Source organism: Sapajus apella, unplaced genomic scaffold, assembly GCF_009761245.1.
Source record: "Sapajus apella isolate SASKATOON/1434 unplaced genomic scaffold, GSC_monkey_1.0 scaffold71, whole genome shotgun sequence".
In the NCBI taxonomy this organism is placed as follows: domain Eukaryota; kingdom Metazoa; phylum Chordata; class Mammalia; order Primates; family Cebidae; genus Sapajus; species Sapajus apella.
Genome location: NW_022437011.1, coordinates 10,430,691 through 10,458,336, shown reverse-complemented (window position 1 = coordinate 10,458,336; position 27,646 = coordinate 10,430,691). Strand labels below are relative to the sequence as shown.

General features: G+C 45.8%; 3 protein-coding genes, 1 non-coding gene and 1 pseudogene across 12 annotated transcripts; 3 read left to right on the top strand and 2 right to left on the bottom strand.

Moving 5' to 3' along the window:
* Positions 1 to 1,349: 1,349 nt before the first annotated feature.
* Positions 1,350 to 17,509, bottom strand: IK (IK cytokine). The gene is made up of 20 exons (XM_032250450.1): positions 17,369 to 17,509; positions 16,812 to 16,878; positions 12,969 to 13,061; positions 12,635 to 12,694; positions 11,643 to 11,810; positions 11,361 to 11,475; positions 10,826 to 10,896; positions 10,685 to 10,731; positions 9,136 to 9,299; positions 6,867 to 6,975; positions 6,062 to 6,101; positions 5,674 to 5,899; positions 5,506 to 5,524; positions 4,290 to 4,368; positions 3,924 to 4,004; positions 3,338 to 3,395; positions 2,434 to 2,522; positions 2,132 to 2,240; positions 1,926 to 1,960; positions 1,350 to 1,527 (listed from the first exon to the last, which is right to left on the bottom strand). Exons 1-20 carry the CDS (start codon positions 17,382 to 17,384, stop codon positions 1,500 to 1,502), a joined length of 1,674 nt encoding a protein of 557 aa, XP_032106341.1. The 5' UTR covers positions 17,385 to 17,509; the 3' UTR covers positions 1,350 to 1,499.
* On the top strand, positions 6,534 to 6,592 carry LOC116531700. Its single transcript, XR_004260531.1, has one exon. It is a non-coding gene; the product is annotated as a U7 small nuclear RNA (small nuclear RNA).
* Positions 13,174 to 13,452, top strand: LOC116531581 (annotated as a pseudogene). The gene has a single exon (XR_004260481.1). The product of XR_004260481.1 is annotated as a cytochrome c oxidase subunit 7B, mitochondrial pseudogene (transcript).
* A 3-nt stretch (positions 17,510 to 17,512) lies between the features above and the next one.
* NDUFA2 (NADH:ubiquinone oxidoreductase subunit A2) lies at positions 17,513 to 19,813 on the top strand. 2 transcript variants are annotated; one of them, XM_032250473.1, is made up of 3 exons: positions 17,513 to 17,810; positions 17,932 to 18,038; positions 19,607 to 19,813. In XM_032250473.1, the coding sequence occupies exons 1-3, from the start codon at positions 17,710 to 17,712 to the stop codon at positions 19,696 to 19,698; spliced, it is 300 nt and encodes a 99-aa protein (XP_032106364.1). In that variant the 5' UTR covers positions 17,513 to 17,709; the 3' UTR covers positions 19,699 to 19,813. The 2 variants fall into 2 exon arrangements, with proteins under 2 accessions (XP_032106364.1, XP_032106363.1); XM_032250472.1 differs by having other exon boundaries at positions 17,522 to 17,810; positions 17,905 to 18,038; positions 19,607 to 19,811.
* Positions 19,814 to 19,879: 66 nt separating this feature from the next.
* Positions 19,880 to 25,830, bottom strand: TMCO6 (transmembrane and coiled-coil domains 6). Of its 7 annotated transcripts, none has more exons than XM_032250457.1 (12): positions 25,651 to 25,830; positions 25,413 to 25,525; positions 23,513 to 23,625; positions 23,240 to 23,423; positions 22,892 to 22,996; positions 22,651 to 22,736; positions 22,282 to 22,401; positions 21,622 to 21,733; positions 21,332 to 21,518; positions 21,106 to 21,200; positions 20,557 to 20,724; positions 19,880 to 20,306 (listed from the first exon to the last, which is right to left on the bottom strand). In XM_032250457.1, exons 1-12 carry the CDS (start codon positions 25,733 to 25,735, stop codon positions 20,193 to 20,195), a joined length of 1,482 nt encoding a protein of 493 aa, XP_032106348.1. In that variant the 5' UTR covers positions 25,736 to 25,830; the 3' UTR covers positions 19,880 to 20,192. The 7 variants fall into 7 exon arrangements, with proteins under 7 accessions (XP_032106348.1, XP_032106349.1, XP_032106345.1 ...); XM_032250458.1 differs by having other exon boundaries at positions 22,282 to 22,398; XM_032250454.1 differs by having other exon boundaries at positions 23,513 to 23,631; positions 25,651 to 25,824.
* Between the last annotated feature and the right edge of the window lie 1,816 nt (positions 25,831 to 27,646).

Here is a 27,646-nt window from a genome sequence, read left to right as displayed (position 1 = left end):
TTGGCCAAGCTGGTCTCGAACTTCTGACCTCAGGGGATCCATCCACCTTGGCTTCCCAAAGTGCTGGAATTACAGACATAAGCCACCGTGCCCAGCCCCTGAATTTCTCTTTTTAAATCAACATTTCGCTCTGTCAGCCAGGCTGGGAGTTCGGTAGTGTGATCATATAGCTCACTACAGTATTTAACTCTTCAGCTTATTCCTTCTCCGTAGCTGGAACTGCAGGTTCACAAACTCCTGGCCTCAAGAGACCTTCCTGCCTTGGACTCCCAAAGCCCTGAGACTGTGGGCATGAACCATTGAGCCTAGCCTCAGAAACTGAATTTCAAACCAAGTCAACCCCCAGGTCTTGCTTTTAGTGACTCTCCAGATGTCTTAATCTGTGCCATGTCTCTGTTACATTTTTTACTAACTGGGACTGCTGCCTACATCCATGGAACCATGGTGTCATTTGTCTGAAATTAACCATTCTAGGTGCTATTGCAGCAAGGCCCAATTTCAGCCTCTTAAGTGCCATACACAGTGCTGGCTTCCTCACAAGGTAAGGTACCTTGTACCAAGGTAAATATAATCAAAGACAAGGCAATGGCTAAGGTGACTTTATAGCTTTCTGGATCTTGTGAGGCCACAAATCTTTGGCTCAGAGTTGACAGTGGCAGCCTGCCATCCAGCCAGGAAGCAGTAGTGACTCCTAATGATGAGGACCAGACCAAAGTGCTGGTAATGAGCAGAAAAGAAGAAAAGGGAAGGGAATTCAAAGGCTGGCAGGCCTATCCTGGGCCTTGGCAAATGTTTCAGGCTGATAAAGGGACTAGGATAGGAATTCCTACACCTGCAGGGCCACACTATACCAGCTGTAAACCCAAAGCACTTCCCTAAGGTTACAACTTCAGCCAAGGAGGCAGTTATTTGTACTCAGCATTAATAAAGTTCATAGGAGGCCATAAACTCATAAAAGGTTTTGGTTCCCACCCATAAGTGATTTTCATTAGATGCCTTCATCCAGAGCCCAGTCTTTCATAGCCTGGGGATCAGATTAGCAGCCCATCAGGCTGACTGCAATCCCCAGGAAATCTCTGTCCAGGGACTAGGCCTCAAGATGGGCCTGAATGAGTCTGACATTTCAAACCAGTTATCCTACATTCCTCTACCACCTCTTGCCCATCAGTGAGGATAATTATTCTGTTCTATACTGGGCACACTGGCTAGAAAGCATTCTTACTGTCTAGGAATCTAGAACCACAGTTGAGGAAAGGACTGATAACTTTCTGCATGTGATTTTACACAACCAGTGGAATCAGTGTTCTTGGTGCTTAAGGGGCACTGGAAGGGAGATGAATAGAGAAGACAGCACGTTAACCAATTTTAATGGAACCAAGTAATTACACAATAAAATTTTATATTCATCCACAAAAAAAAGTCTTGCAACCTTTGGAAATTGTAGAAAGAAAACAGTGGGGAGCATATCCTCGTGGAGAGTCTCTAGTTTTAACTGGAGATTAGTATTTTGGTCTTTTGACTTCAACCCTGCAATGGAAGGAAAAATGGGTCAGCATAAGATCAATACACTAGGCTGGGCGTGGTGGCTCACGCCTGTAATCCCAGCACTTTGAGAGGCTGAGGCGGGTGGATCACCTGGGGTCAGAAGTTCGAGACCAGCCTAACCGACTTGGGGAAACCACATCTCTGCTAAAATTACAAGATTAGCCAGATGTGGTGGTGCATGCCTGTAATCTCTGCTACTTGGGAGGCTGAGGTAGGAGAATTGTTTGAACCCAGGAGGCGGAGGTTGCAGTGAGCTGAGATCACACCATTGCACTCCAGCCTGGGCAACAAGAGTGAAACTCCATCTCAAAAAAAAAAAAAAAGATCGATACACTAAGCAATTCCCACCAGTCCCACAGAGGAAGAATAATGCCACTCACCCATCAGCTTCCATCTTCTTCCTCTTCTCAATGATCTGTAAAAAGAACAGGATGGTCTAGCACCAAGCTGCCCATCTAAGCTCACCTGAGGCCCAAGGCTGACCTCTCACTTCCATGGCTCTCCAGCCCCTTGCCTGTTCCTGAATCTGTAGGCCAATGTCTTCTCCCAGCTGAAACCCTCCCACCCAAGGGGCCATCCTACTTACTGCACTAATCTTCTTCCACTGGCGATCAAGCTCTGCTTTGTCATTGGTTTCCTTGAAGCGCCTGGTTTTCCGCCCTTCAGACATTTTGATACCATATTGGAATGCAGCCCTGAAAAAAGCACAGTTGGGGAAAGAATGCATCAGAGATTGCATAGCAGTGACAAGGGTTTCCCAGAGTCCTGTGGGCAAATAACTTAGTTGGGAATATCTCAGTCAGACCACACCCTCTAACCTTATGTGCACTATTCCACTAAATCCCCACACCCTTCCTCACGCCTTGCCCATGATCAGTACCAACTCACTTGGGCAAAGCCTCCTTGTTGTTCATATACTCGCTGTATTCCTCCTGGGTATCAAAGTCCCAACGGCCTAAGGGCCCCTTCTTGTTACCCTGTTGCAGGACAGAATGGGGGGATGGGGAAGGAAGAGATGTCAGTGGAAATGGAATTTCAGCCCTTGATTGAAGCCAGACTCTCCCACAATTCCAAGTTTCACAATTCATATATCATACCCTGATAATAAAAAATGCTTATTACATACTTACTATGTGACATGCATTATTCTGTACACTAAATGCATATCTCATTTAATTCTCATTTTAAAAAATCTGTGAAGAGGGAACTATATTTTTCTCCATTTTCCTGATGAGGAAACTGAGGCATAAACAGTAAAAGAACTTGGCAAGTTCACAAAACTAATAAATGGTAGAGGCGGGATTAAACAAGGCTCCAAGATTAAACCATGCTACTTCAATACAATGAACTCAGGGGAAGAACAGAAATCTCTTCATTATTAGTGGCATTAGTGGTTTTTTTTCTTTTTAATTTTGCTTAAAGACTTAAGAGGAAAATTCAATCCTGGCTAGAATAAAATTTAGTTATTTTCCAAAGACTGCAATTTTTTCTGCCCCTTCTACTTATGCATTGATGCTTGTTTACTGCCTACCATGGGAATTAAAGCCTGGCACTTTGCTGTAGGAAATGAAAAATAGATTTTTGACCCTATGTCATTTGATCTTGTGCAAAAACTCTGAAGTAGTTAAGCTGCTCATGACGGTTAACACTGCTGTCTCTACTGCTGCAGCTAAAGGAGGATGGGGCCCAGCAAATGAGACAGATTTTTTAGGAAGGGGGAAGGAGATATATGTAAAAAAATAATAATAATAATAACTGCCCAAAGGCCCCCACTATCATTCTAACTACAAACCTGGTCCATTTTGCTATAATCCACCTCCTCATCACTATCCACAGCCATGTCATCCATCCTAAAGAGAAACAAGAGTTAAACAGATGCTGTATACCTTGACCCTATGCTTCATCTGGAAACCTACCCAACTAAGAGGCTATTTGCATAGGAATGACCAGCCACCAGACCTCCCACTCAAAGCCTATTAAAATAGTTCATCCAGGCCAGGCGAGGTGGCTCACACCTGTAATCCCAGCACTTTGGGAGGCCGAGGCAGGCGGATCACGTGGTCAGGAGATCGAGACCAACCTGACCAACATGGTGAAACTCCATCTCTACTAAAAATACAAAAATCAGCTAGGCGTGGTGATGCACACTTGTTAATCCCAGCTACTCAGGAGGCTGAGACAGGAGAATCACTTGAACTTGGGAGGTAGAGGTTGCAGTGAGCTGAGATTGTGCCATTGCACTCCAGCCTGGGCAACAGAGTGAGACTGTCTCAACAACAAAAAAGTAGCCCTGGGACCCAGCAAATCAAATTTCCATTTCACCCCCAACTTATTCCCCAATCATCCCAGCCTCCCTTCCTTAACCAGGTTTCACATACGTGGCTGGGTAGCACTCTGCATAACTGTTGGACATGCCAAAGAAATCTCCCAGCTGCTTTTTGTCTTCTGGCTTCTTCAGCATATGCTATGTTAAAGAAAATACTACACATAATTCCACCTATTGCTGTAAAGCTTCAGCCATGAGAAGCCAAGGGCTAGAAACTCCAACATGAAAATTTTGAGAGGGCTGTGAGCTGTGACAGGTGCTCTGGGGAAGGAACAAGGGATGATTTCATCTCTGTCAAAATTCAGCACAAAAGGGAAGGAGTGGTGGTAGCGGGGTAGGAGGGGGCAGGGAGGCAGATGAGGTTGGAGTAAAAGGACCAGTTCTCTGGAACACAGGAATATATTAAAATAAAGGATATGATTCTGTGCCTTCCCAGCCAGCAGATCCAGCAAACTTTTCGTTGATGGACTTGATCAACTCCTTGGCAGACCCAGGTCCTAAGAGAAAAGAAAACTCTGCTCAGACCTTGAACTGAGGCTCTCACAATCTCCTCCCCACCACAAACTTCCAACCTATGGCTTTCATTAAAAAAAAAAAAAAAATTATTTATATATTTAAAATATTTATATATTTTTTTTTTTAACCAGAGTTCACTCATCTTACCCAGGCTGGAGTGCAATGGCGCGATCTCGGCTCACCGCAACCTCCGCCTCCTGGGTTCAGGTAATTCTCCTGCCTCAGCCTCCTGAGTAGCTGGGATTACAGGCACGCACCACCATGCCCAGCTAATTTTTTTTATTTTTAGTAGAGACAGGGTTTCACCATGTTGACCAGGATGGTCTCGATCTCTTGACCTTGTGATCCACCCGCCTCGGCCTACCAAAGTGCTGGGATTACAGGCTTGAGCCACCGCGCCAGGCCAAAAAATATATATATTTTTTAAGTGAAGTTTTTATTATGATCATTATTTGAGATGAATTTCGCTCTTGTTGCCCAGGCTGGAGTGCAGTAGCACAACCTTGGCTCACTACAACCTCCCCCTCCCAGGTTCAAGCGATTCTTCTGCCCCAGCCTCCTGAAGAGCTGGGGTACAGGCATTTGCCCCCTACTCCCACTTATTTTTTTGTGTGTTTTTAGTAGAGACGGGGTTTCACCATGTTGGTCAGGCTGATCTCGAACTCCTGACCTCAGATGATCTGCCCGCCCTGGCCTTCCAAAGTGCTAGGATTATAGGTGTGAGCCACAGTGCCCCACAAAAAATGTTTTTAAGGCAATAGAACCCTTTTGCCTAACAGTTTTAAACAAACTCCAATTAATAATGCATTACTCTGGTTGAGATGAAGGTAGGGTATCCAGAACACTGTACATTCAACCTCTACCTTACCACCTCAGAACCCCAGGGCCACAGGAATTACATCTAAGGGCAAATATGCCCTACCATGGCCCAGGAAGGTGGAGGGAACTCCAGATTCATCCTGTCCATTCCATAAAGCAAGACACGGTTCTTATGAGAACCCAGAACCTGGAAGTCTCCCAATCCCACCTTTGCCACCTCTGAGCTCTAAGTCAGACTCTCAGCCCAAGGGAAAGCAGGACTGCTAAAGCAACTGTGAGATGCTGTGGATACAACTCACCTTTGTCAACATCCATGGGCTGGAAAAAAACCAAAAAGTGAGGTTAGTGTTACCATGAGAGATTCCTACTCATCCCTCCCACAAGTCTGAATCAATTCCTGGCCCAACCTTGCCCTCACTTCCAGAGAGGGCAACTCCACCACCTGGTACTAAGGGCCCACGTATCACCTCATCATCTACTTTTGGCTTCTCAAAGTAGCTATGTCTCTTCTTTTCCTCTTCTCTCTCTCGGTCCCGCTCTCGCTCTCGTTCCCGATCTCGTTCTCGCTCTCGCTCTCGGTCACGGTCTCTGTCTCTCTCCCGATCACGCTCCCGTTCCCGGTATCTCTCCCGCTCCTTGTCCCGAGGTGTCTTGGTTGTGGAGGGTACATAATCCCCAATGTCTTCAAATATACTGGGAAAACAAGAGATCTCGAGCTAGCCAAATTCATTCACACACCTTCACTTCCCCCGAACATTTCTCCAGAATCTCATGTCAAGGCCTCCCCAAAATGCCAGAGATAAGAAATGCACAGACCCCTCCCTCTGATCAGATACCAGGGGCTAGGATACATACTTCATGTCAGCCTCAGGAGGTTTCTTCTCTTCCATCTTCCCTGAAATTTAAAGAGGGGAGTCAGGAATATAATCCTCAGTTAATTTCCACTGAACTTCACTATCCTCTCCAGCTCTTAATGCCATGTTAAACATCTTCTGTTTAAAATGTGGGTCAAGGCCAGGTGTGGTGGCTCATGCCTGTAATCCCAGCACTTTAGGAGGCTGAGGCGGGCGATCACTTGAGGTCAGGAGTTCACGACCAGCCTGGCTAACATGGTGAAACACCGTCTCTACTAGAAGTACAAAATTAGACAGGTGTGGTGGCGCGCGCCTATAATCTCAGCTATTAGGGAGGCTGAGGTATGAGAATTGCTTACACCCAGGAGGTAGAGGTTGCAGTGGGCCGAGATCGTGTCACTGCACTCCAGCCTGGGCGACAGAACAAGACTTGTCTCAAAATAAATAAAATAAAATAACATAAAATGTGGGTCAAGTGTTAGAGCTTTTTAAGAATTTGTCTAGGTTTCTGGTTTTCACCAGAAACTCTCTTAAAAAACAAATAAATAAATGAGACATAAGTTGTTACCCACTTTCCATCCCTAATGCTTCAGAACTGACCACTGCTTCTTAGGTAGGTTAAAGAGACAGAACCTGGCTGTAACTGCTGAACCAAGCAGAATCCTTGCCAATGCTCCAGTACTCCCATTTTTCTCTGCTTCCCAGGAGCCTCTCAATATTCTGGAGACAACAAGTTCCAGGAGACCTTGGTGCTCTCCCCAAATGCCCTCCATGCATATGGTTTCTTTCTCGAACCCTCCAGGTACCTTTATCCTTCTTCTTAAGCTTCTTGTTACGGGTTCCCTGCCTCAGGTATGAAAGGATCTGGGTGAGCTTGCTAATAACAATGTCATTTGTGGTCAGTGTAGTCTGGGCCTGAAAATACCAAGAAACAAGAATGTTAAATCACTGAGCAGGAATCTCTTCATTTATTCATTCATTCACTTAACAAACTAAAGACTGAATACAATACAGTAGGTGAAGGGAGGGAAAGAAAGTGCTGTGAAAGGATATTCCACAGAGATAAAACAGCCTGCACAAAAGCCTGTGTCAAAAGGGAATCAAGAACATTCAAGTCAGGAGTCTGGAACATTCTAGAAAGGCCAGTTGTTGCAGAGGCTCAAAGGCCACGGTAAAGACTTTGCTTTTTTTGTTTTTGAGACGGAGTTTCACTCATGTTACCCAGGCTGGAGTGCAATGGCGCGATCTCGGCTCACCGCAACCTCCACCTCCTGGGTTCAGGCAATTCTCCTGACTCAGCCTCCTGAATAGCTGGGATTACAGGCATGCACCACCATGCCCAGCTCATTTTTTGTACTTTTAGTAGAGACGGGGTTTCACCATGTTGACCAGGATGGTCTCGATCTCCTGACCTCGTGATCCACCCACCTCGGCCTCCCAAAGTGCTGGGATTACAGGCTTGAGCCACCGCGCCCGGCCAAGACTTTGCTCTTTATCCTAAGAATGAGATACCACTAAGCTTCAATACTGTAGTGAGACAAAAATTTACATTTTATTTATTTATTTGGAGACAGAGTCTCATTCTGTTACCCAGGCTGGAATGCAGTGGCACAATCTTAGCTCACTGCAACCTCCACCTTCTGGGTTCAAGCAATTCTCAAGCCTCAGCCTTCTAAGTAGCTGGGACTGCAGGCATTCATCACCACACCTGGCTAATTTTTGTATTTTTGGTAGAGATTGGGTTTTACCATGTTGGCCAGGCTGTTCTTGAACTCCTGACCTCAAGTGATCCATCCGCCTCAACCTCCCAAAGTGCTGGAATTAGAGGCATAAGCCACCATACCCAGGCAAAAATTTACATTTTAAAAAGATCACCTTGGCTATATGTAAAAACCATAATGGCAGTTGGGATGGAGAGATAGGATGGGGTGGCGATGGCTAAAGACTATGGGGTTTCTTTCTGAGGTGATAAAAATGTTCTAAAATTGATTGTGATGATGGTTTCATTACTCTGAATATACTAAAAAGCAATGAATTGTACCCATTCATTCATTCATTCATGAGACTACAGGCAGATACCACCGTACCTGGCTAATTTTCTTTTTTTGAGATGGGGTCTCACTATGTTGCCCTGACTGGTCTTGAACCCCTAACCTCAAGTGATTTTCATGCCTCAGCCTCCCAAAGTGCTTGGATTACAGGCGTGAGCCACTGCACCCAGTAAGGCAGTAATAATTTAATTGTACACTCTAAAACAACTGAAAGAGTATAAATGGATTGTTTGTAACACAAAAGATAAATGTTTAAGGGGATGGATACCCCATTTTTTCTGATGTGATTATTATGCATTACATGCCTATATCAAAACATCTCATGTATTTCATAAATATATATTACCTATTGTATACTCACAAAAATTTTTTAAAACATTCTTTTTAAAGGATGTATTTATTCTATGCCATGTGAATAATACCTCAATAAAAAGATACAGTAACAAATCCGAGTGGAAGTGCAGAAACCAATTAGAGTGAAAATAAAAGTGCAGAAACCAATTAGAAGCCTTTTTAATAGTTCCAGAGGCCTGGAATAGTGGCTCATGCCTGTAATCCCAGCACTCTGGGAAGTCAAGGCGGATGGATCACTTGAGGTCAGGAGTTCAGGAACAGCCTGGCCAACATGGTAAAACCCAATCTCTACTAAAAACACAAAAATTAGCCAGGTGTAGTGATGAATGTCTGCAGTCCCAGCTACTTAGAAGGCTGAGGCAGGAGGATCACTTGAACCTGGGAGGTAGAGGTTGTAGTGAGCCAAAATAGTGCCACTGCACTCCATCCTGGGTGACAGAGTGATACTCTGTCTCAAAAAAAATAGTAAGTTAATAGTTCCAGCACAAGATTATAGCTTAGACTGGAATGTTATTGGTGAAGTGGAAAAGTGAATGGATTCAGTTGAGATTTAGGAGGTAAAAGTGAATAGAACTTAGTGACATGGTGGATGAGGGACATGGGGCAGAGGCCAGGCTGATTCCCAGGCTTGAGACTCACATGGTAGGCTCTCAGGACTCCATTCACTCACCTCCATGGTAGGGCAATCGGCCTTGCTTCGGATAAGAGTGGTGGGGATATCTGTGTCAGCATACTCATCATCCAGGTCTACCACATAGGCCATGCGGCCTGGCAGGAACAACTCATTCCGCTCATATGCTTTGCTCTTGAAAAGCATTCGGTAAACATTGCGGCCTACAATAAGGAGAAGAACAGCAAGTAGCCAAGATCTGTAAGAACAGCTGTCACTTATGTGCTTACTCTGTGCTAGCCACCATGCCAAGTGCTATGCATGCTTTGCTTCATTTAATCTTTACAACAGGCCGGGCGTAGTGGCTCACACCTGTAATCCTGCACTGTGCAAGGCTGAGGTGGGCAGATCACGAGGTCAGGACCAGCCTGACCAACATGGTGAAACCCCGTCTCTATTAAAAACACAAAAATTATTTAGGCATGGTGGCATGCGCCTGTAATCCCAGCTAGTCAGGAGGCTGAGGCAAGAGAATCGCTTGAGCCTGGGGAAGCGGAGGTTGCAGTGAGCCAAGATTGGGCCATTGCACTCCAGTCTGGATGACAGAGCAAGACTCTGTCTCAAAAAAAAAAAATTTACAACAGCCCTGTGAAGTGGGATTATCCTTTTTACTGAAAAGAATACAAGAATACTATGGCTGAGATTTAAGTAATTTATCTAAAGTCATGTATCTACTAAGTAATGGAGCAAAGAATGGAACCAGGCAGTGTAACTCGAAAGCCTGGGTTCCAGTCCTTTCTTTTACATTGCCTCTTCAAGGGCACTATGCATCTGTATTAAGTCCTGTGAGGAAGAAAGATGAGGTTTAAGGTAATATTGATGATGATGGAAAGAACAGCTATACTACCTGCTCAATATGACAGGTATGTTATATATTTCATTTTTCTTCATCCCTATAATAAACTCATAAAGTAAACATTAACCCAATTTTTACAAATGAACAAACAGAAAGCAAAGTCAGTTGCCTAAAATCACACACTTAGTGTGGTTTCATCATCAGAATTTAAACTCAGGTCTCTCTGACTCCAAATTTTGAGCTTTTAATCACTAACCATGTTACTTCTTTTACTTCATAAGCCACAAACTGAAAAAGCTTTCAATCTACCTGAGGAGACATAAATGACATATGAAATAATTAAGTCCTTGTCTGAGTCTTATTATTTTATGGGGGTTAGTTGTTTTGGGGGCAAGAAAGAATCCCAGCTCTTTGGGAGACAAAAAGGAGGATCATTAGAGCCCAAGAGTTTGAGACTGGCCTGGGCAATATAGAGAGACCCCCATCTCTGCAAAAATTTAAAAAATTAGCTAAGTGTGGTAGCACACACCTGTGGTGCCAGCTACACAAGGGGCTGAGCCCAGGAGGTCAAGGCTGCAGTGAGCCATGATCACAGCACTGCATTCCAACCTGGGCAATAAAGTGAGGCACTATCTCAAAAAAAAAAGAAGAAGAAAGGTGGTTGGGGGAAAGGAAAAGCATACCCTTCCCAGAGCATTAAATTCCCACAATTCACCTAGAATGCACAGTCACTAGCACAGAAACTATACTCACCCAGACGTGTTTTAAATTCAATTTTATTTTCAGGATCCTCATCTTTCCTGAAAAGACAAAAAAGTTTTGTTTTTGCTAAATGTGCTCCGACTTTAGGTCCCACCTTTCTAAACTCTTAAGTCTTCCCTAATATTTACTTACTTGGTTTCTTTTTGGGGCTTCTCCATCAGTTCCTCTTCCTCTTTCTCTTTGCTGGCAATCTCAGCTCGTACCTAACAGGAAAGTAAGCAGGGTTAGGACATTCATTCACTTTATATAGTTATTGAACATCCACTACACCATACTGTACCATGAACTAAGAATATAATATTAAACATGACAGATATTATTCTTACTCTAATGGAGTTTATAGCAAATGAGATAGACAAATTGAACAATTTCAACAAAGTACAATAACTGCTGTGGTAAAGTCAAACAGAAGGGCTATGCAAGGGTACAGGAAGTGGGAGATGAAGGGAGGCGCTTAACCACACCTGGGTGATCAGGGAAGGCTTCTCCAAGGAAATAAAATTTGGCCTGATACTTGAAAGATGAGTAGCAATCAGCTTTATAGAGGGGCCACCGTTAGCCCTTCTTCTACTCAGTCAAGATGAGGAGCCCCCCTCCTCATCTTGCCAGACCCATACAAGAATGTTCAGCACCATGGTATTACTCCCCACTGACCACCAGGACTCACCTTTTGAAGGAGAGCAAAATCCAAGCCTTTCACCAAATGGGTGTGTTCCATGTCACCACCCAAGAATTTGGACTCCTGGATCAACTGTCTTCTCTTCTCTGCAGCTGATTTGTCCCTGTATAATGAAACAGGCCACATTAGAACAGTCCTCTGTAGGTGGCAAGTACCTCTGAAATCACTGATTGTAGGCTCCAGAGCAGGAAAGTAAGAGGAAGAGTTCACATTGTATTTGCATGACTCTGGGATGCTGAGGGAACCATATCCTGGTCCCCTGGTACTCACGCCTCAGCAGTGGGGCCAACAGCCCTGTAGTTAGCTGTGGTGCTGATAAGCTCAGTTTCTTCATAATCTTTGTTCACTCCATCTCTCCGTTCCTTGGCACGATCCCGGTACTTCTCTGCTAGCTCTCTCTCTCTCTCAATTTCTTGTTGGCGTAGCTTGGCATAATAACTGACCAGAGAAAGGCGAATGTGTAAGGCTCGCCAGCTGCCACCTCAAAGTCAACAGAGCTGTTCCTGCTTGCTTCCCCACATCTCCATCCTGCTCTCTATGGGGAAAAGCTCATGTCTGTCCTGATAGAACTGCTGGCCACTTCTTCACAGTTACGCAAAATCAGAACTACAACTTCTTCCAGCTCATAGATATACTTTTCCAATGCCAACTTGGGCCACTCCATCTGTCACTTCAGAACTTTTTAATATCATCCAACTCTCTCTATATAATTCTCTATAGTTATGTTTCCACACAAAAAACAGAAAATCTGAATTTTTACCACCTTCTAAATTTCAGTTGAAAAGAACATATTCTTTGCTGGTCTACCCTCAGAATAAAGGAAAAGCCAAGTATCAGGTCCAGTATCTTTAGTATCATATAAATAATGATGATGAGGTAATAATGATGATAGCAGACAAGATTTATTGGGTGATTATCATATGCCAGAGATTGGTGCTAAATGCTTACATGTGCTTTCACAGCCAATCCCCATGACATCCTAGTAAAAGCTACTGCTACTACTCTATCTCTATTCTATCCATGAATTAGAGAGGCTAATTAAATGCCTAGGTTATCCACCAAGAAACTAGTGAAGATGAGATTAAAATATAGACAGGCCAATTCCAAAGCCCTCTATTGCCAGTCTAAGTATCACTCTGCTCCATTAAGAAAGTAGAGAGCATCAAGACAAAACCTTAGTTTCTAGCCTCATAATTAGCCCCTACTTCTTTCGCCTAAACACTATCCACTTTAAAATCTAAAACCCTTCACCCTTCCTTCACCTTTTCTTTTTTCTCCGTCGTGCAGCTGGGTCTTCATCCTCATTGTACTCCCTTGGCATCCTAAAAGAGACAAGAAATTCACTGATAGCTTTCATTTCTTGAAAGCCTCAAGAAATGTCCTTGATGGCTTTTAGAAAGCCCTAGAATACTGACCAAAATAACAGTTTCAATCAGGCAGATATTCACATCAATATTTGTAGGTGAGCAGTTCTCCAACTTTAGGGAGCATCATAAATATCTGAGGGACTATTAAAAGTCATTCTACTTCAGTAGAAAGAAATAGGAAGAAGCAAGAAAAAAGGTGGGAGACAGGTTGGATCACCCAAAGACTTACTCATGGTGACGTGACTTAGAAGGTGGTGCAGAGGTAGGTGCAGCCCTGGGGGTCATGAGAAGTTTCCTGAAGTCTTCATTGGTGAGTTTTGATCTAGAAGAAAAGGCAAGGATTTTAAATATTAGGGCTCAATAAGAAATGAAAAAGGATAAGTGAATTTACACCAAAGCAGCAGCTGTATTGCTGCAATTCTATCTTCACCTTCATGATGTTTCCCTTGGTCAAGCACTAAGTCATCTCCAAGTCTGAAGCATTCAGCAAACAATGGCAAGGCTGAGCCACCAGAAATGTACACCTGATTTTCATGACAAATATGGTAATGCTGTATTAGCTAGTAGAACCACTTTCTGTATTGCTGTATGGACATATGTAGCAACACAAATCGGAATAGAATGGAACCTTTCCCCTGTTGGCAGAGTCATTCCAAAGGAATGGAGAGATCAGTAATAATCCCAACTGGTGTAATAATAAATTGTTTAAAAAACATCTCATAGTTGATGCCAAGTTAAAGCACTGTGTACCCATTAAGATATGGCATTATTGAAGAAATAAAGAAATAAAACCTTCAACAAGAAAAAAAAAGAAATGAAAAAGAAACACATAAAAATCATAATTAAACAGAAATCAGGGAAATACAAATTAAAACAAAAATATGCCACCTTTTTTTTTTTTTTGAGACAGAATCTCCCTCTGTTGAGGTATTGCACTCCAGCCTAGGCAAAAAGAACAAGACTCTGTCTCAAAAAAAAAAATTAATCAGTCTGAAACAGAACTAAGTGTTTATTAGCTGGAAATGAACTAAACTGTAACGGTGTTCTCCAAAGAGGGAAAGACAGAACTAATGGTATAAGAGATTATTTTAATTGGTACACTGACAAGGACTGACTCCCCTCTTAATCAATTAAAGTCAGACAGACTCCTTTGAAGCTCTCTTCTGACTAGGGCTCTTCCTTGACCTGCTGACCTCAGGTTTTGGTTTTTGTTTTTCTGAGACTGAGTCTTGCTCGGTCACCCAGGCTGGAGTGGCATGATCTCGGCTCACTGCAACCTCTGCCTCCCAAGTTCAAGTGATTCTCCTGACTCAGCCTCCCGAGTAGCTGGGATTACAGGTGCCTGCCACCATGCCTGGCTAATTTTTGAATTTTCAGTAGAGATGAGGTTTCACCATGTTGGCCAAGCTGGTATTGAGCTCCTAACCTCAGGTAATAAAGACTGTGTCTTTATTCACACAAATGTTTACTGTGGCACTGTTCACAACAGCAAAGACTTGGAACCAACCCAAATGCCCATCAATGATAGACTGGATAAAGAAAATGTGGCATGTGGAATGCTATGCAGCCATAAAAAAGGATGAGTTCATGTCCTCTGCAGGGACATGGATAAAGCTGTAAACCATCATTCTCAGCAAATTAACACAAGAACAGAAAACCAAACACCTCATGTTCTCACTCATAAGTGGGAGTTGAACAATGAGAACACATGGACACAGGGAGGGAAACATCACACACAGGAGCCTGTCAGGGTTGGGGGGTGGAGGAGGGATAGCCTTGGGAGAAATACCTAATACAGATGATGGGGTGATGGATGCAGCAGACCACCATGGCACAGGTTTACCTATGTAACAAACCTGCATATTCTGCATGCATACCCCAGGACTTAAAAAAAAAAAAAAAAAGAAAGAAATCCTAAGTTAGTTCACAGAAAGTTTTCCCGCTCTTGACATCCAATCCAGCTCCTCTTCTCCCACCTTTAATGTCTAATCAAGTTCCTCTTCTTTCCAAGGAAAACTTTATCAAAGACTATTGAAACAGGAGTCAAGACCATTGTAATAGAGTAGAGAGATTAAATTCAATTCCAAATACAACAGGGACAAGTGAGAATTTATAGAAAATTACTAAGAACAATTTGGTTAGGTTTGAAGCTGCAAGCGGGGGTTGATTTCTTCGCTAAAACTGTGCTCAGCAGGCCAAAGATAAGTCCTGCTGAAAAACAGGACTCTTTGAGGAACCTGACTAAAGTTTAGCCAAGGAGGGAATGCTTGTCAATCTCAGAAACACTGAGCAGGGTTTAAAAAGACGCAAGTTGTAGCTAGGCACAATGGCTCACATCTGCAATCCCAGCACTTTGGGACGACAAGTCGGGCAGAAAAAAAAAAGAAGCAAGTTGAAAAAATGACATATACAGCATATTATCATTTAACTTAAATATTTTAAATTACAAGGCAATGTTGTGTTTTCCTTAGATATGCATGCATATGTATAAATGCATTTTAAAAAAAGGAGAAGGGCTGGGCACGGTGGCTCACGCCTGCAATCCCAGCACTTTGGGCAGCCAAAGAGGGCAGATCATTTGAGGTCAGGAGTTTGAGACTGGGCTGGCCAACATGGTGAAACCCCGTCTCTACTAAAAATACAAAAATTAGCCAGGGGGGTGGTAGGCGCCTGGTATAATCCCAGCTACTTACAAAACTGAGGCAGAAGAATTGCTTGAGCCCGGGAGGTGCATGTTGCAGTGAACAGAAATCGTGCCATTGCACTCCAGCATGGACGACAGGAGGAAAAGATACACATAAAATGGTAACTGTGGTCCAGGCACATTGGCTCATGCCTGTAATCCCAGCACTTTGGGAGGTGAAGGCAGGTGGATCACCTGAGGTCAGGATTTCGAGACCAGCCTGACCAATATGGTGAAACTCCAACTCTACTAAAAATACAAAAAATTAGCCAGGCATGGTGCAGGTGCCTGTAATCCCAGCTACTTGGGAGGCTGAGGCAGGAGAATCGCTTAAACTGGGAGGTGGAGGTTGCAGTGAGCCGAGATAGCACATTGCACTCCAACCTGGGCACAAAAGAGCAAGACTATCAAAAAACAAAAAAGAGGCTGGGTGCAGTAGCTCACACCTATAATCCCAGCACTTTGGGAGGCCGAGTCGGGTGGATCACCACTTTGTGGAGGATAAGTTGGGAGGTCAGGAGTTCCAGGCCAACCTGGCCAATATGGTGAAACCCTGTCTCTACTAAAAATACAAAAAATTAGCCAGGCATGGTGTCGGGCGCCTGTAGTCCCAGCTCCTTGGGAGGCTGAGACAGAATTGCTTGAAGCTTGGAAGCAGAGATTGCAGTGAGTCGAGATCACACCACTCCACTCCAGCCTCGGCAACAACAGTGAAACACTGTCTCAAAAAAAAAAAAAAAAAAAAAAACAACTGGAAGCTGAACGTGGTGGCTCACACCTGTAATCCCAACACTTTGGGAGGCTGAGGCAGGTGGATCACAAGCTCAGGAGTTCGAGACCAGCCTGGCTAAGATGGTGAAACCCTGTCTCTACTAAAATTACAAAAATTAGTCAGGCGCGGTGACACGCACCTGTAATCCCAGCTATTTGGGAGGCTGAGGCAGGAGAATCGCTTCAGCCCGGGAGGCGGAGGTTGCAGTGAGCTGAGATCGCGCCATTGCACTCCAGCCTGGGTGACAGAGTGACACTCTGTCTCCAAAAAGGAAAAAAAATGAACTGGAATTGATAATGTTATCAATGATGATTTTACCCTTATTTCCTATGTTTTTATTTTCTATTGGAAGAAAGAATTCCTATATAATGTGTAATTACATAACACATATTAAAAACAAAACAAAACAAAAACTTATCACTGTTCTTGCCAGAATTTCCTCTCTAATACCCTTATGTACTTGGCCTGATCCAGGTAAGGTTCACAGAAATAAAGGGCCAGCAGGCTTAATTTTTGACCATCCATGATGACAAGACATTCAGAATTCTTTCACCATCACCACCATTCCTCTATACATTCCCCAGCTCATTTCCATGGTCCTACGACAAAATACTCACTGGTGGAAAGAGTGAGGATCATCCACATCGTGGCCATCGGGGGCCAAAGGGTTGGAGAACGGCTCACCTGACAAAAAGAATTGAGGTTAATTTAATCAGTCTCTTATGTGCCAGATCCTGTGCAAAATTTTGGGATATAGTAGTGAACAATATACAGAACAAGAGGAAGAACAGCGGCAGTGACAACACAAGGTAATAAGTGCTGAAATGGGAAACTACAAGAAGCTGTGGGAGCACAAAGCAGAGGACCCTAAACATAAGCTGCACGATCAGAGACTTCCTGAAGATCACGGCTAAAATACTACGTAAGAGATTATACGCGCAACCCAGGATTAAGTACTGGGACAGGATTTGGGGAAAGCCAACCACAGACGAAAGCCGCCCATCATCACTTGGCAGTAGGAAGGAGGCTTGGTTACGGAGTTTGGAGCTGTCCGGCCTCACTTGGGGCCCTACGGCTTCGTGGGGCTCAAGCGTCACACATACACACACAGCCGGCTCAAGCTCAGAAGCTACAATAATTCGCCATGAGAAATAACGGATGGCGTGAACCTTACTATCTCGCTCCGGCATTTTGTTCGCGGTGTTCCAACGTCACCAACGATCGAGTCTCCAACAGCAACACCGCAGTGCCAAGCCTTTTCCCACAGTGCACTTCAGAATCAACCCACACTGCTTTGCGGTCTCAACCCTTCCGCTTCCTGTTTTTGCCTCTGACCAACCCTGCGCGCAAAGAAATTGGTCTCGCAGCGGTCCTACAATACTTGTATATCATTGGCTAAGCTTTACCCCGCCCCTGCGTCATCCAGCCTTCGGCCTAGGCTGGAGGGTCCACGATTGGTCCAACCGGAGAACTTGGCCGGAAGACCTGGCACTTGGCACTTCGGCATTACCCAAGATGGCGGCGGCCGCAGCGAGTCGAGGACTCGGGGCAAAGCTGGCCCTGCGAGAGATTCGCATCCACTTATGTCAGCGATCGCCCGGTAGCCAGGGCGTCAGGTGAGGCGCGGCGTGGTGAGGCGGGCGGGCTTGCGGACGCCGGGGTCACGACCTCGACCTCCCTGAAATCGGGGAAGCCCGCGCGCGCCCACAGCAAGCGCGGCGCTCTCCGGCCCTGCAGGGACTTCATTGAGAAACGCTATGTGGAGCTGAAGAAGGCGAATCCCGACCTACCCATTCTAATCCGCGAGTGCTCGGATGTGCAGCCCAAACTCTGGGCCCGCTACGGTGAGTGCGAGACACCAGGGGTATGGGGCTCCGGTAGGGGAACAAGGGTTTGAGAGGAGAAGGGACTGCCCAAGGTCGTGCGGAACCCCGTGGAGAAACTAGAACTCCGACTTAGCCTTGCTGTTGATCTTGTTGCCATGAAGAAATTTATATTCTCAGGGTTATATGATGCCTTGTATCCCAGGCAACATAAGTATGTAGGCTGACCGAGTCCTGCGTAGGGACCAAGAACTGACGTTTCTGTAGCTGAGAATGGGTTTCTGATAGTAGAGAAGCTAGTCAATATAGTTTCGTTCAAATAACTTGTAGTCATTGTCAGTCCAGATAGTGTGAGAATCTCAGTAATTTTTAGCACTTAGAACTGGGCCCTGTGCTGAGTGCTTCCCTGCCTAACTCATTAATCTCTCTTCATCCTTTTTTTTTTTGAGACGTAGTCTTGCTCTGTTGTCAGGCTGGAATGCAGTGACACGATCTCGGCTCACTGCAACATCCGACTCCCTGATTCAAGCTATTCTCCTGCCTTAGCCTCCCAAGTAGCTGGGATTACAGGCACGGGCCACGAGGCCCAGCTAATTTTTGTATTTTTAGTACAGACGGGATTTCACCATGTTGGCCAGGATGGTCTCCTGACCTCGTTATCCCCGTGCGTCCGCCTCCCAAAATGCTGGGATTACAGGTGTGAGCCACCGGGCCCAGCCTCATTTAATCTTCATTTGTCATGAGGAAGCGTGTTCTTCTTTTCTCATTGTAGAGATTAGAAAAAAAATGGAATCAAAACCTTGTGGAACCTATCTAAAGTAATGCAGCTAGGATATAACAGGATTGAGCCTTTACATTTATTCCCCTTTTCTAGAATGCATTTACCTCTCTAAGACTGGCATGGCTGGCTCCTTATTCAGGTTATTATTCTGGTCATTTATGTTACTGCTTCTAGCTCCTTTTTATATTACCCTATTCCAATATATTGCAAAATGAAATTTTCCTATCATGTTGCCTAACACATTGTAGGTATGCAATAAATATTTATACATACTGAATAACAGGATTTTAATCACAGCTTTTAACTATATGGTGCCCTGGAAATGTCAGGGGGAAGGTGGAGGAGACTGAGCACCTTAAGCAGATTGGTTCCTACAGTAGACATCTGTAGGATGCCATGCATTAATAATTGGAGGAGGAATAAAAGCTCCTCCCAAAAGACAGTAGACTACAAGAGGAGATAGATACGAGTAACTTCAGTGTATTGTGCTGGGTATTACGTGAGCTAGCATATGGGCACCTAGGGAATGGGCACCCCATGCAATACACTGCTCACAGTAGTTAACTATAAATGCCTATAGTGCCCCCTAAAGCTTCCCTGAAACAACCCATTGTGGCTATCCAGAATCAGCCAAAATCCTATTTACTTGGGCTTCCTAGATGTGTTTGAGACCCATTGTATTAATTCTAGGCATACCAAATGTACTCTTCCCATCTTAACAAGATTGTAAGATAAAGACCTTTTATTTCACTTTGGTAGCCTCCACGGTGCAGAATAGATACTTAGACACCTCCCTCTCTCTCCTCAGCATTTGGCCAAGAGAAGAATGTCTCTTTGAACAACTTCAGTGCTGATGAGGTAACCAGAGCCCTGGAGAATGTGCTAAGTGGTAAAGCCTGAAACCTCCACCGAGGATTAAGGGCAACAGCCCCAGAGCCTGGGCTCTGATGGACTTAGTGTAATGTGAAAAAAATGTGTTCTCTTATTCCATATAAAGCTTGTGCTGTAAAATATTTTTTCAGGGTGTTCTTGTCTTCATCTGTCCTCTACCCCTTACTGTGCAACCACTGAGGCAAAGTAGTTTAATATAAAAATAAAATTTTATTCTGTCTCATCAAAGGCTACCAGCTGCTGAAGCAAAAATGAAGTGGGGGGGCGGGTAGGGATTCTGGGGCCCCAGAATAAGTAGACTACACTGAGTCCCCTTTGGTCCTCCTGCCTAGATAGTGCTGAGTGAAAGAGGAGAAGCTGGGACCCAAAGGTCTTGGCTTAGGTGTGGGAGTAGAGTGCATGAGACCTCATTATGGTCCTAAATCTCCAAAGGAGATTTACTGGACATCTCTACTGGACAAAGAAGCTTGAGGTTAAGAGAGGGGAATGAGTAACACAGAAGATCACCCTTGAAGAGCTGCCTGCTGGAGAGCATACACACGATCCTGGAGCTGGGCCTCCTCCTGATGCCTTTCCAGGGCCTGCAGCCCTGATTGCTGCAGGAAGACCTGAACAGCCTAGGAGCAAGGAAGAAAAAAAATCCAACACACCTTGGTCTCACATGTGTCCTAAGACTCAATTCCCACAGCCTCGTGGGTCAGCCCATTTTAGAGGGTGCATTCCCCACAAGAGGATGAAGGTTCTGACATGGAACCTATCTAGGTCAGCCAGACCCAGAGAAACCACCATAGTTAGGACTAGACAGGAAGGGAGCCACTGTGTGGCTTCAGAACAGGGTGATTGGGGATGTGGGTCAGAAACCTATACCTCTGGCTGATACAGGAACAGCAGATGCAGCAGCTCCAAACTCTGGCCTACTACTTCAGTGTCAGAAAAGAATAGTGTCTGCAGTAAGGCAGGAAGCAGGGGCCCTGGCCACAGCCTCTGGCAGTAAGCAGGACCCTTCTCTGCAACATTGCACAGAACTGTGAGCACCTGCAGACAGACATATGTATAGTCTACAAAGAATGAAACACAAAGATCATAACAGCTGAAATATATGGCATGCTGACCACATGCCCAGGGATCATACCAAGCTCTTCTACATGCATGTTCTCAACACCTATGAGGCAGTTGTAGGAGTATGAGAATTATTGTCCCCAATTATAAGTGAGGAGACTGAAGTTTAAGGTGGTTAGTTGATTTCTCCAAGGATAAATAATCCAGTTTAAGTGACACACACCTAGACTGGTTGGGCCCCGAGGCCACACCACACCACCTGCTGGCTCTCAATTAAGGGTATATCTGAGGGCTCAGGACTGCTCTCCCATACAATCTGACTACCAGATCTTGGATTCAAGTGACCCCACTACATACCATTACGCTCACCACATTAGACAGTGGCAACAGCTGCAAGAGGGGCTCAATCAGATCCAGGGAGAGCAAGGAGGTACAGAAACTAGGACTGTTTGCTGGAAGAGAAGTACCAGGGTGAAAAAACTGCTTTCCCCCACCACCCCTGCCAATCCTACCCACCTCAGCCTAGGCCATGAGGAAATATCCCCATTATCCAAATGTCCAGGCTTGGGCAGATGGTGCATACCAGTGAGGTTGTTGAGGAGCCAGAGGCCCTCAGGAAGCAGACTGGGCTGTTTCTGGAAAAAGAACTGCAGAAGGATAAATAAGGCTGCCACAACACGCTCATCTCTGAGCTGCATTTGCCCTCCGACAGTCTCCACTTCTGCCTCAGTTAGCAGATTGCTTACACATCGAAGCACAGGGCATGCCAGCTGCAAAGACAAATTGGGGGTCAGGTGAAAGGAGGAAGAGGTTACCTGCATTCCAGAGTATGAGGAAACATCTCCCAGAATTTCACCTGTTCTCCTCACCTACCAGCTCCAGTCCTGCATCCTCACTTCTCTGGACAGCCTCAGCCAAATCCAACAGCAGCAACCCCAGAGTAGACAGAGCCCCATGGGCAATAAGCAGGGAATTGCTAACCTGGCTGGGCAACAGGAAGCAAGCAGTCACTATGTATGTAGTCAATTCCACCTTTAAGAAGAGAAACAGGCTGGGCATGGTGGCTCACGCCTGTAACCCCAGCACTTTGGGAGGCTGAGGCGGGCGGATCATGAGGTCAAGAGATCGAGACCATCCTGGCCAACACAGTGAAACCCCGTCTCTACTAAAAATAAAAAAAAAAAAAAAAAAATTACCCAGGCGTGGTAGCACGCGCCTGTGGTCCCAGTTACTCGGGAGGCTGAGGCGGAAGAATCGCTGGAACCCAGGAAGTGGAGGTTGCAGTGGGCCGAGATTGCACCACTGTACTCCAGCCTGGAGACAGAGCAAGACTCCGTATCAAAAAAAAAAAAAAAAAAAAAAAAAAAAAAGAAAAACAGCTGATGTCTGTGGGTCTCCCAGGCTCCAAAAAGAGAGGACAGTGGAGGAATGAAAACTCACTACAGCAATTCCAGACACAAGTTCAAAGAGTTGAGAGTCATGGAAGCAGCCTCAGGGAAGATCTGTGATACCTTCCCAACTGGCCTATGTTACCTGCAGATGATGTAATGAAGGCACCAGGCAAACTCCACAGCGACCCCAGGGTTCAGCTTTGGGCCAGGTTGCAACAACTGTAGCATGTGCTGAGGGAGAGTGGAGGCCAAGATGGAGCTGCTGGCAGAAACGGGGCTGTGAGTAGGAACCACGAAGATGCCAGTGGCTTTTACCAAACCCTTATAGCAGTTGGGAAAGTGTCCAAACCCAAAGCCCTTCCCAGGTGGGAAAATGTCCAAACCTACAACCATTCCTAGCCAGACACATGAAGTTAAAAGTGCAACAGCTTTGGAAATCATTCAGGCATCTGGGAGCTATAGTAATGGGTGGGTCATCTCTGGCTGCCCATCTAAAGACAATTTTACTCACGGGATGATCGTCTCTGGAGCTTCCTTAGCCTGTAGAAGCTGGGACAAGGCGAATCCGAGAGCTTCCAGCACAGCCACATGGGGGGACTGGAAATAGGGATCTGACTGAAAGCTGAGTCATAAGGTCTCCAGAGACTCAGCCCCTAGGCACAGGACAGAGGCTAGAGCTACCTAACCAAAGGAGATGGAGTATGTGGGGAGGAGCAAAGGAAGGGTTGCCCAGGGAGGAAGAAGAGAGTCACCTGGATGCAGGCAGCCAAGGCTGGAACAATGCCTTGTGGCAGGAGTTGCCTTCTCACAGCCTCACTCTCCACAATCAGGTTACCCAGTGTATACAGACACAGCTCCTGAGAATAGGCAACAAAAGCACTGGGCTTGGCCTGTTTCATGCCAGGCTGAGGGAGGGGAGGTGATGGGGACACTGGAGCAGCTATCCTTGAGGCTCACAAGAGGGTGGGGAGATGATGGGTATAGACATGGCTGTAGGCATCAGGGGGAACATGTTTTCTTCCTCCCACCTGCCAGCTGGTCCCAAAAGCACAAATTTTAAAATCTACGCCAAGAACAAGATAGGATGGCACTGGGCTTACTATGAAGTCTGAGCTGTGACTGGAGAGGTAGGTGAGGAGGTAGGAAGTGGCTGGCAGGCAGGCCTCAGCAACGGTAGACTGCTCCGAGTGAGAGAGCTCATGCAGGCACCGAGCCGCCTCCAGCTGCAGCAGGGCCTGGTTGCTGGTAAGAAGCCCGACCAGGGTCCGCATGCTGCCCTCCAGCCTACACAAATGAGTACCAGAGCCCGGCTTAGCTTGTGGTCCATCCCTCAGAGGCCCAGCTCCCACCTCTCCCACACCACCCACACTAACCGGATGAAGGTTTGCTGCGTTTCAGGGTGCTGCAAGCCTCGACGAAGGCTGACCAGAGCCCTCTCTCTCTTTTCCTCTGTCCCCCGCTGGGCTTGCCGCAGGAGCTGCTGGACCTGGAGCTCAGAGCAGAGAAAGGAGAACACATAGTTGCCAGGAAGCAAGTCCTAAGTCTCTCAATGCCCACTTCACCTGTGAGCCTTCCAATATCACACCACCTCCAGAACTTGTCATTCACATTAATGCGACTAAGAAGCACCAACCTTGCTGTGGAGTGGACAGATAATCAGAACTGAGTTCAAATACCAGCCCTGCCACTTACTCCACATGGGACCTGAACCTAAGTTTCCTCACCTGAAAATGAGAATAACAATATCTAAGGATATTTAAACCTCTCAGCCTGGCAAAAACTACTCCTCCAGCCATTCTCTCTATGCAACCTACACTCTTAACAGCTAACACAACACGAACTGGGTTTTTTGGTTTTTGTTTTTTTTTTTAACACTTCCGAGCTTTTGCACGATACTCTTTCTACCTGGATACTCTCTCCAGCTTCCCACTCTTCAGATTTCTGCTCCTCATTCCCTCTGGGAAGTTAGCTCTTTTTGACAGACTTGGAGTTTTCCTTGTTCCTCATGTTTCCTTTCCTTATGGTATCTGTCTTCTTCACTGGCTGCGAGCACCTCAAAGAAAGGGACTCTCTCTCTTTTTTTTTTTTTTTTGAGGCAGAGTTCGCTCTTACTGCCCAGGCTGGAGTGCAGTGGGCCATCCAGGCTCACTGCAACCTCCACCTCCCGGGTTTAAACGATTCTCCTGACTCAGCCTGCTGAGTAGCTGGGATTATAGGCATGCGCCACCACACCCAGCTAATTTTGTATTTTTAGTAGAGGCAGGGTTTCTCCATGTTGGTCAGGCTAGTCTGGAACTCCCGACCTCAGGTGATCTGCCCGCCTCAGCCTCCCAAATTGCTGGGATTACAGGCGTGAGCCACCGCGCCCAGCCGGGACTCTATCTTTTCATCTTTGTGTATCTCAGTGACCAGCACAGTGTCTTGGCATAAAGTAAGCACACAATGGAATAGTATGACCTAAGAATAAGTTGATAACTATATATGTCAACTTAGTGTGTATGGTAAACTATGTATGTAAACATAACACAAATATGGGGGATACCCAATGCTTGAATAAATCCTTTCATTCATTCATTCAATCAATACTGAGCACTTAGCTATATGCTAGATACTGTGCAGGCAACTGGGTTTTCAATGATAACAGATAACATATGATCTAGGCTTTCCTGCATTTAAAGTTGAGAGAAATAACAATAAACAAGCAATTAGATAATGTTTAATATTCTACAAGAAACAAGTAGGCTGTTAAGACAGAATATCAAAAGAAACCCACGTTAGACGTAGCCAATGCCAAGGCCTTAAGACACGCAAAAGTCTCAAGGAACTCTTGCAGAAACTGAAATAGTAGCAGGAACTGAAAAGGGGACAGTGGCTGGGATGAGAAAACTGATAAAACTGGAGGTAGGAAGAGGCTGCAGGGCACAGGAAGGATTTTGGTCTCCAAAGGTGTTTTTAAAGGACGTATTGACCTTGACAAGCATAGATGCGAGTAACCTTTCGGGAGGCTGCAGTAGTATCCAGAGAGGGGGTGGTGGTGGCAGCTGCAACGGTGAGGCATGTTAAAGACTCCAAGACTCTTTAGGAGGTAAACAACTAGGATTGATGGGTTTAGGGTCAAAGAGTTGTGCAGGATGATTCCTGTTTCTTGCTTGACCCACTGGGGAATAGAAGTGTAGAGTGCATTGCGTTCAGGTTTGGAGCCGACCTCAAGCAGTCCCGGGAGTCTAGCGCCAGCGGGCGTGGACTCCAGCGCACCCGGCTTTGCCCCCTCACCTCGGTTTCCCCGAGGATCGCAGACACACATCCCTCTCCAGCTTCCTCCGGGGCGTCGTCTCTCAGCAGCCTCTTGCTGACCAGCTGCTGCTCCCTCCGCGCCTTCCGCAGTACTGTGGGCAGATAAGCCAGATGAGATTGGGAAGAACTACCAGGATCCAGAACCCGCGGATCCGAGCCTGCGGCCTCAGCCTATCTCCGACCGCCATACCCCCCGCGCTCCCTCGCCCGCCCACACCTGCCTCCCGCTCCCGCCCGCGGCGCCTTAGCTCCTCCACCCCGCAGACCACTGGCCTAAGGCGGCCCTGCCGTCGGCTCCACATGGTGGAGCCGGAGGAGGAAAGCCGCAAAGAAACAGCGGGCACTAAGCCCCGCGGAGCGTAGAAGATGGCACTGACTGCGCAGCCGCAGCACGGGGCGGGACCAGAAGGGGAGGGCTCGAGGAGCCGGGTGGGCGCTTGGGGGAGGGCGGGGCTCGGCGAGCGGACGCAGCGTGGGGACGGTGGGTGGGGCGAGGGCTAGAGGCGCCGCTCCGCCTCGGATTCATTTCTCATCTTACCAATTCTAGGAAAAAAGGTTACTCATCCCTGACCTCTACCGTCCCAAGCCAGCAGTGTCACAATCTACTCAGCAAACAACTTCCCCACCCACAATACGCACTAGATGAACGTTCAAAACAACCCCGAGCTCCGGGAAGAGCCACGGTGCCATCTCATCATTAATGCGGCTCCCATTGATGAGCGCTGCCAAAGACGCTTGAAGTGTAATTGAATTATCAACGAAAAGAGTCAAACTCTGTAAAATATTTGAAGAGACTTATTCCGATCCAAATATGAGTGACCAAGTCCCGTGACACAGCTCTCGGGAGGTCCTGAGAACATGTGCCCACGGTGGTTGGGGTACAGTTTCGTTTTATATATTTTCGGGAGACATGAGACTTCAATCCAATTAATTTCAAGAAATACATTGGATGGGCCGGGCGCGGTGGATCAGGTCTGTAATTCCAGCACTTTGGGAGGCCAAGGCGGGTGGATCAACTAAGGTCAGGAGTTCGAGACCAGCCTGGCCAACCATCTACTAAACTCCATCTCTACTAAAAATACGAAAATTAGTCGGACGTGGTGGTGGGTGTCTGTAATCCCAGTTGCTCGGTAGCCTGAGGCAATAGAATCGCTTGAACCTGCGAAGCCGGGGTTTCAGTGAGCCGAGATTGCGCCATTGCACTCCAGCCTGGGCAACAACAGTGAAACTCCGTCTTAAAAAAAAGAAAGAAGAGAGGGAGGGAAGGAGAGAGGGAGGGAAGGAGAGAGGGATGGAGGGAGGGAGAGAGGGAGGAAGAGAGGGAAGAAGGGAAATTGGTTTGTGGGACAACTGAAAGGCGAGACAACTAAAAGTGGGGCAGTGGGGGAGCTTCCAGCTTATAGGTGGTTTTTAAAATTTTCTGGTTGACGATTGCTTGAGTTTCTCTAAAGACCTGAGATCAATGTAAAGGAATGTCTGGGTTAAGATGAAGGATTGTGAAAACCCCAGTTTTTATTTGTAGAGGAAACCTTCAAGTCCTAGGCTTCAGAGAGAATAGGTTGTAAGATGTTTCTTATCAAACTTAGTCTGTGTTGATGTTAACACTAGAGAGGTATAATGAGGCATGTTTGACTCCCACTTTCCATCATGGCCTAAAACAGTCTCTCCAGTTAAATTTTAAGAGTCCTGGCTGAGGAGGAAGTCCATTCAGATGCTTGGGATGAGCCTTAGAATTTTATTTTTGCTTTGCAGAATGTTCACCACAATGACCATTATTCTTATTTTTTATGTGATGAAAATGAGAAAGATATCATTATTTCTTTGCTCTGCATAAAACTGAGTTCCCATTATTTTTAGGATGAAATCTTTCACCAAATGTTGAGTGCCACTAATCAACTAGGCAGTGAGGAAACACTAGTGAATAAAAAACCGTGTTCCTCACACTCAAAATTGGAATTGTGACCAACTAACCTCTATACGGTCTAACCCCTGCATACCTCTCCAATCTGGACTCACCTCTTCGGGGACCTTCTCTTTGTTAACAGCCCCTGCTCTTTTTCTTCTCCACCCCACTCCTACTCCTGGGGGAGGCTCTTGCACAAGCTGTTTTCTCTGCCTGCACTTCTACCTCTTCTCTCTACCAGCATCCTTCTCTTTTTTTTTTTTTTTTTTTTTTTTTTTGATTAAGTTTTTTTTTTTTTTTCCCGGCGCGG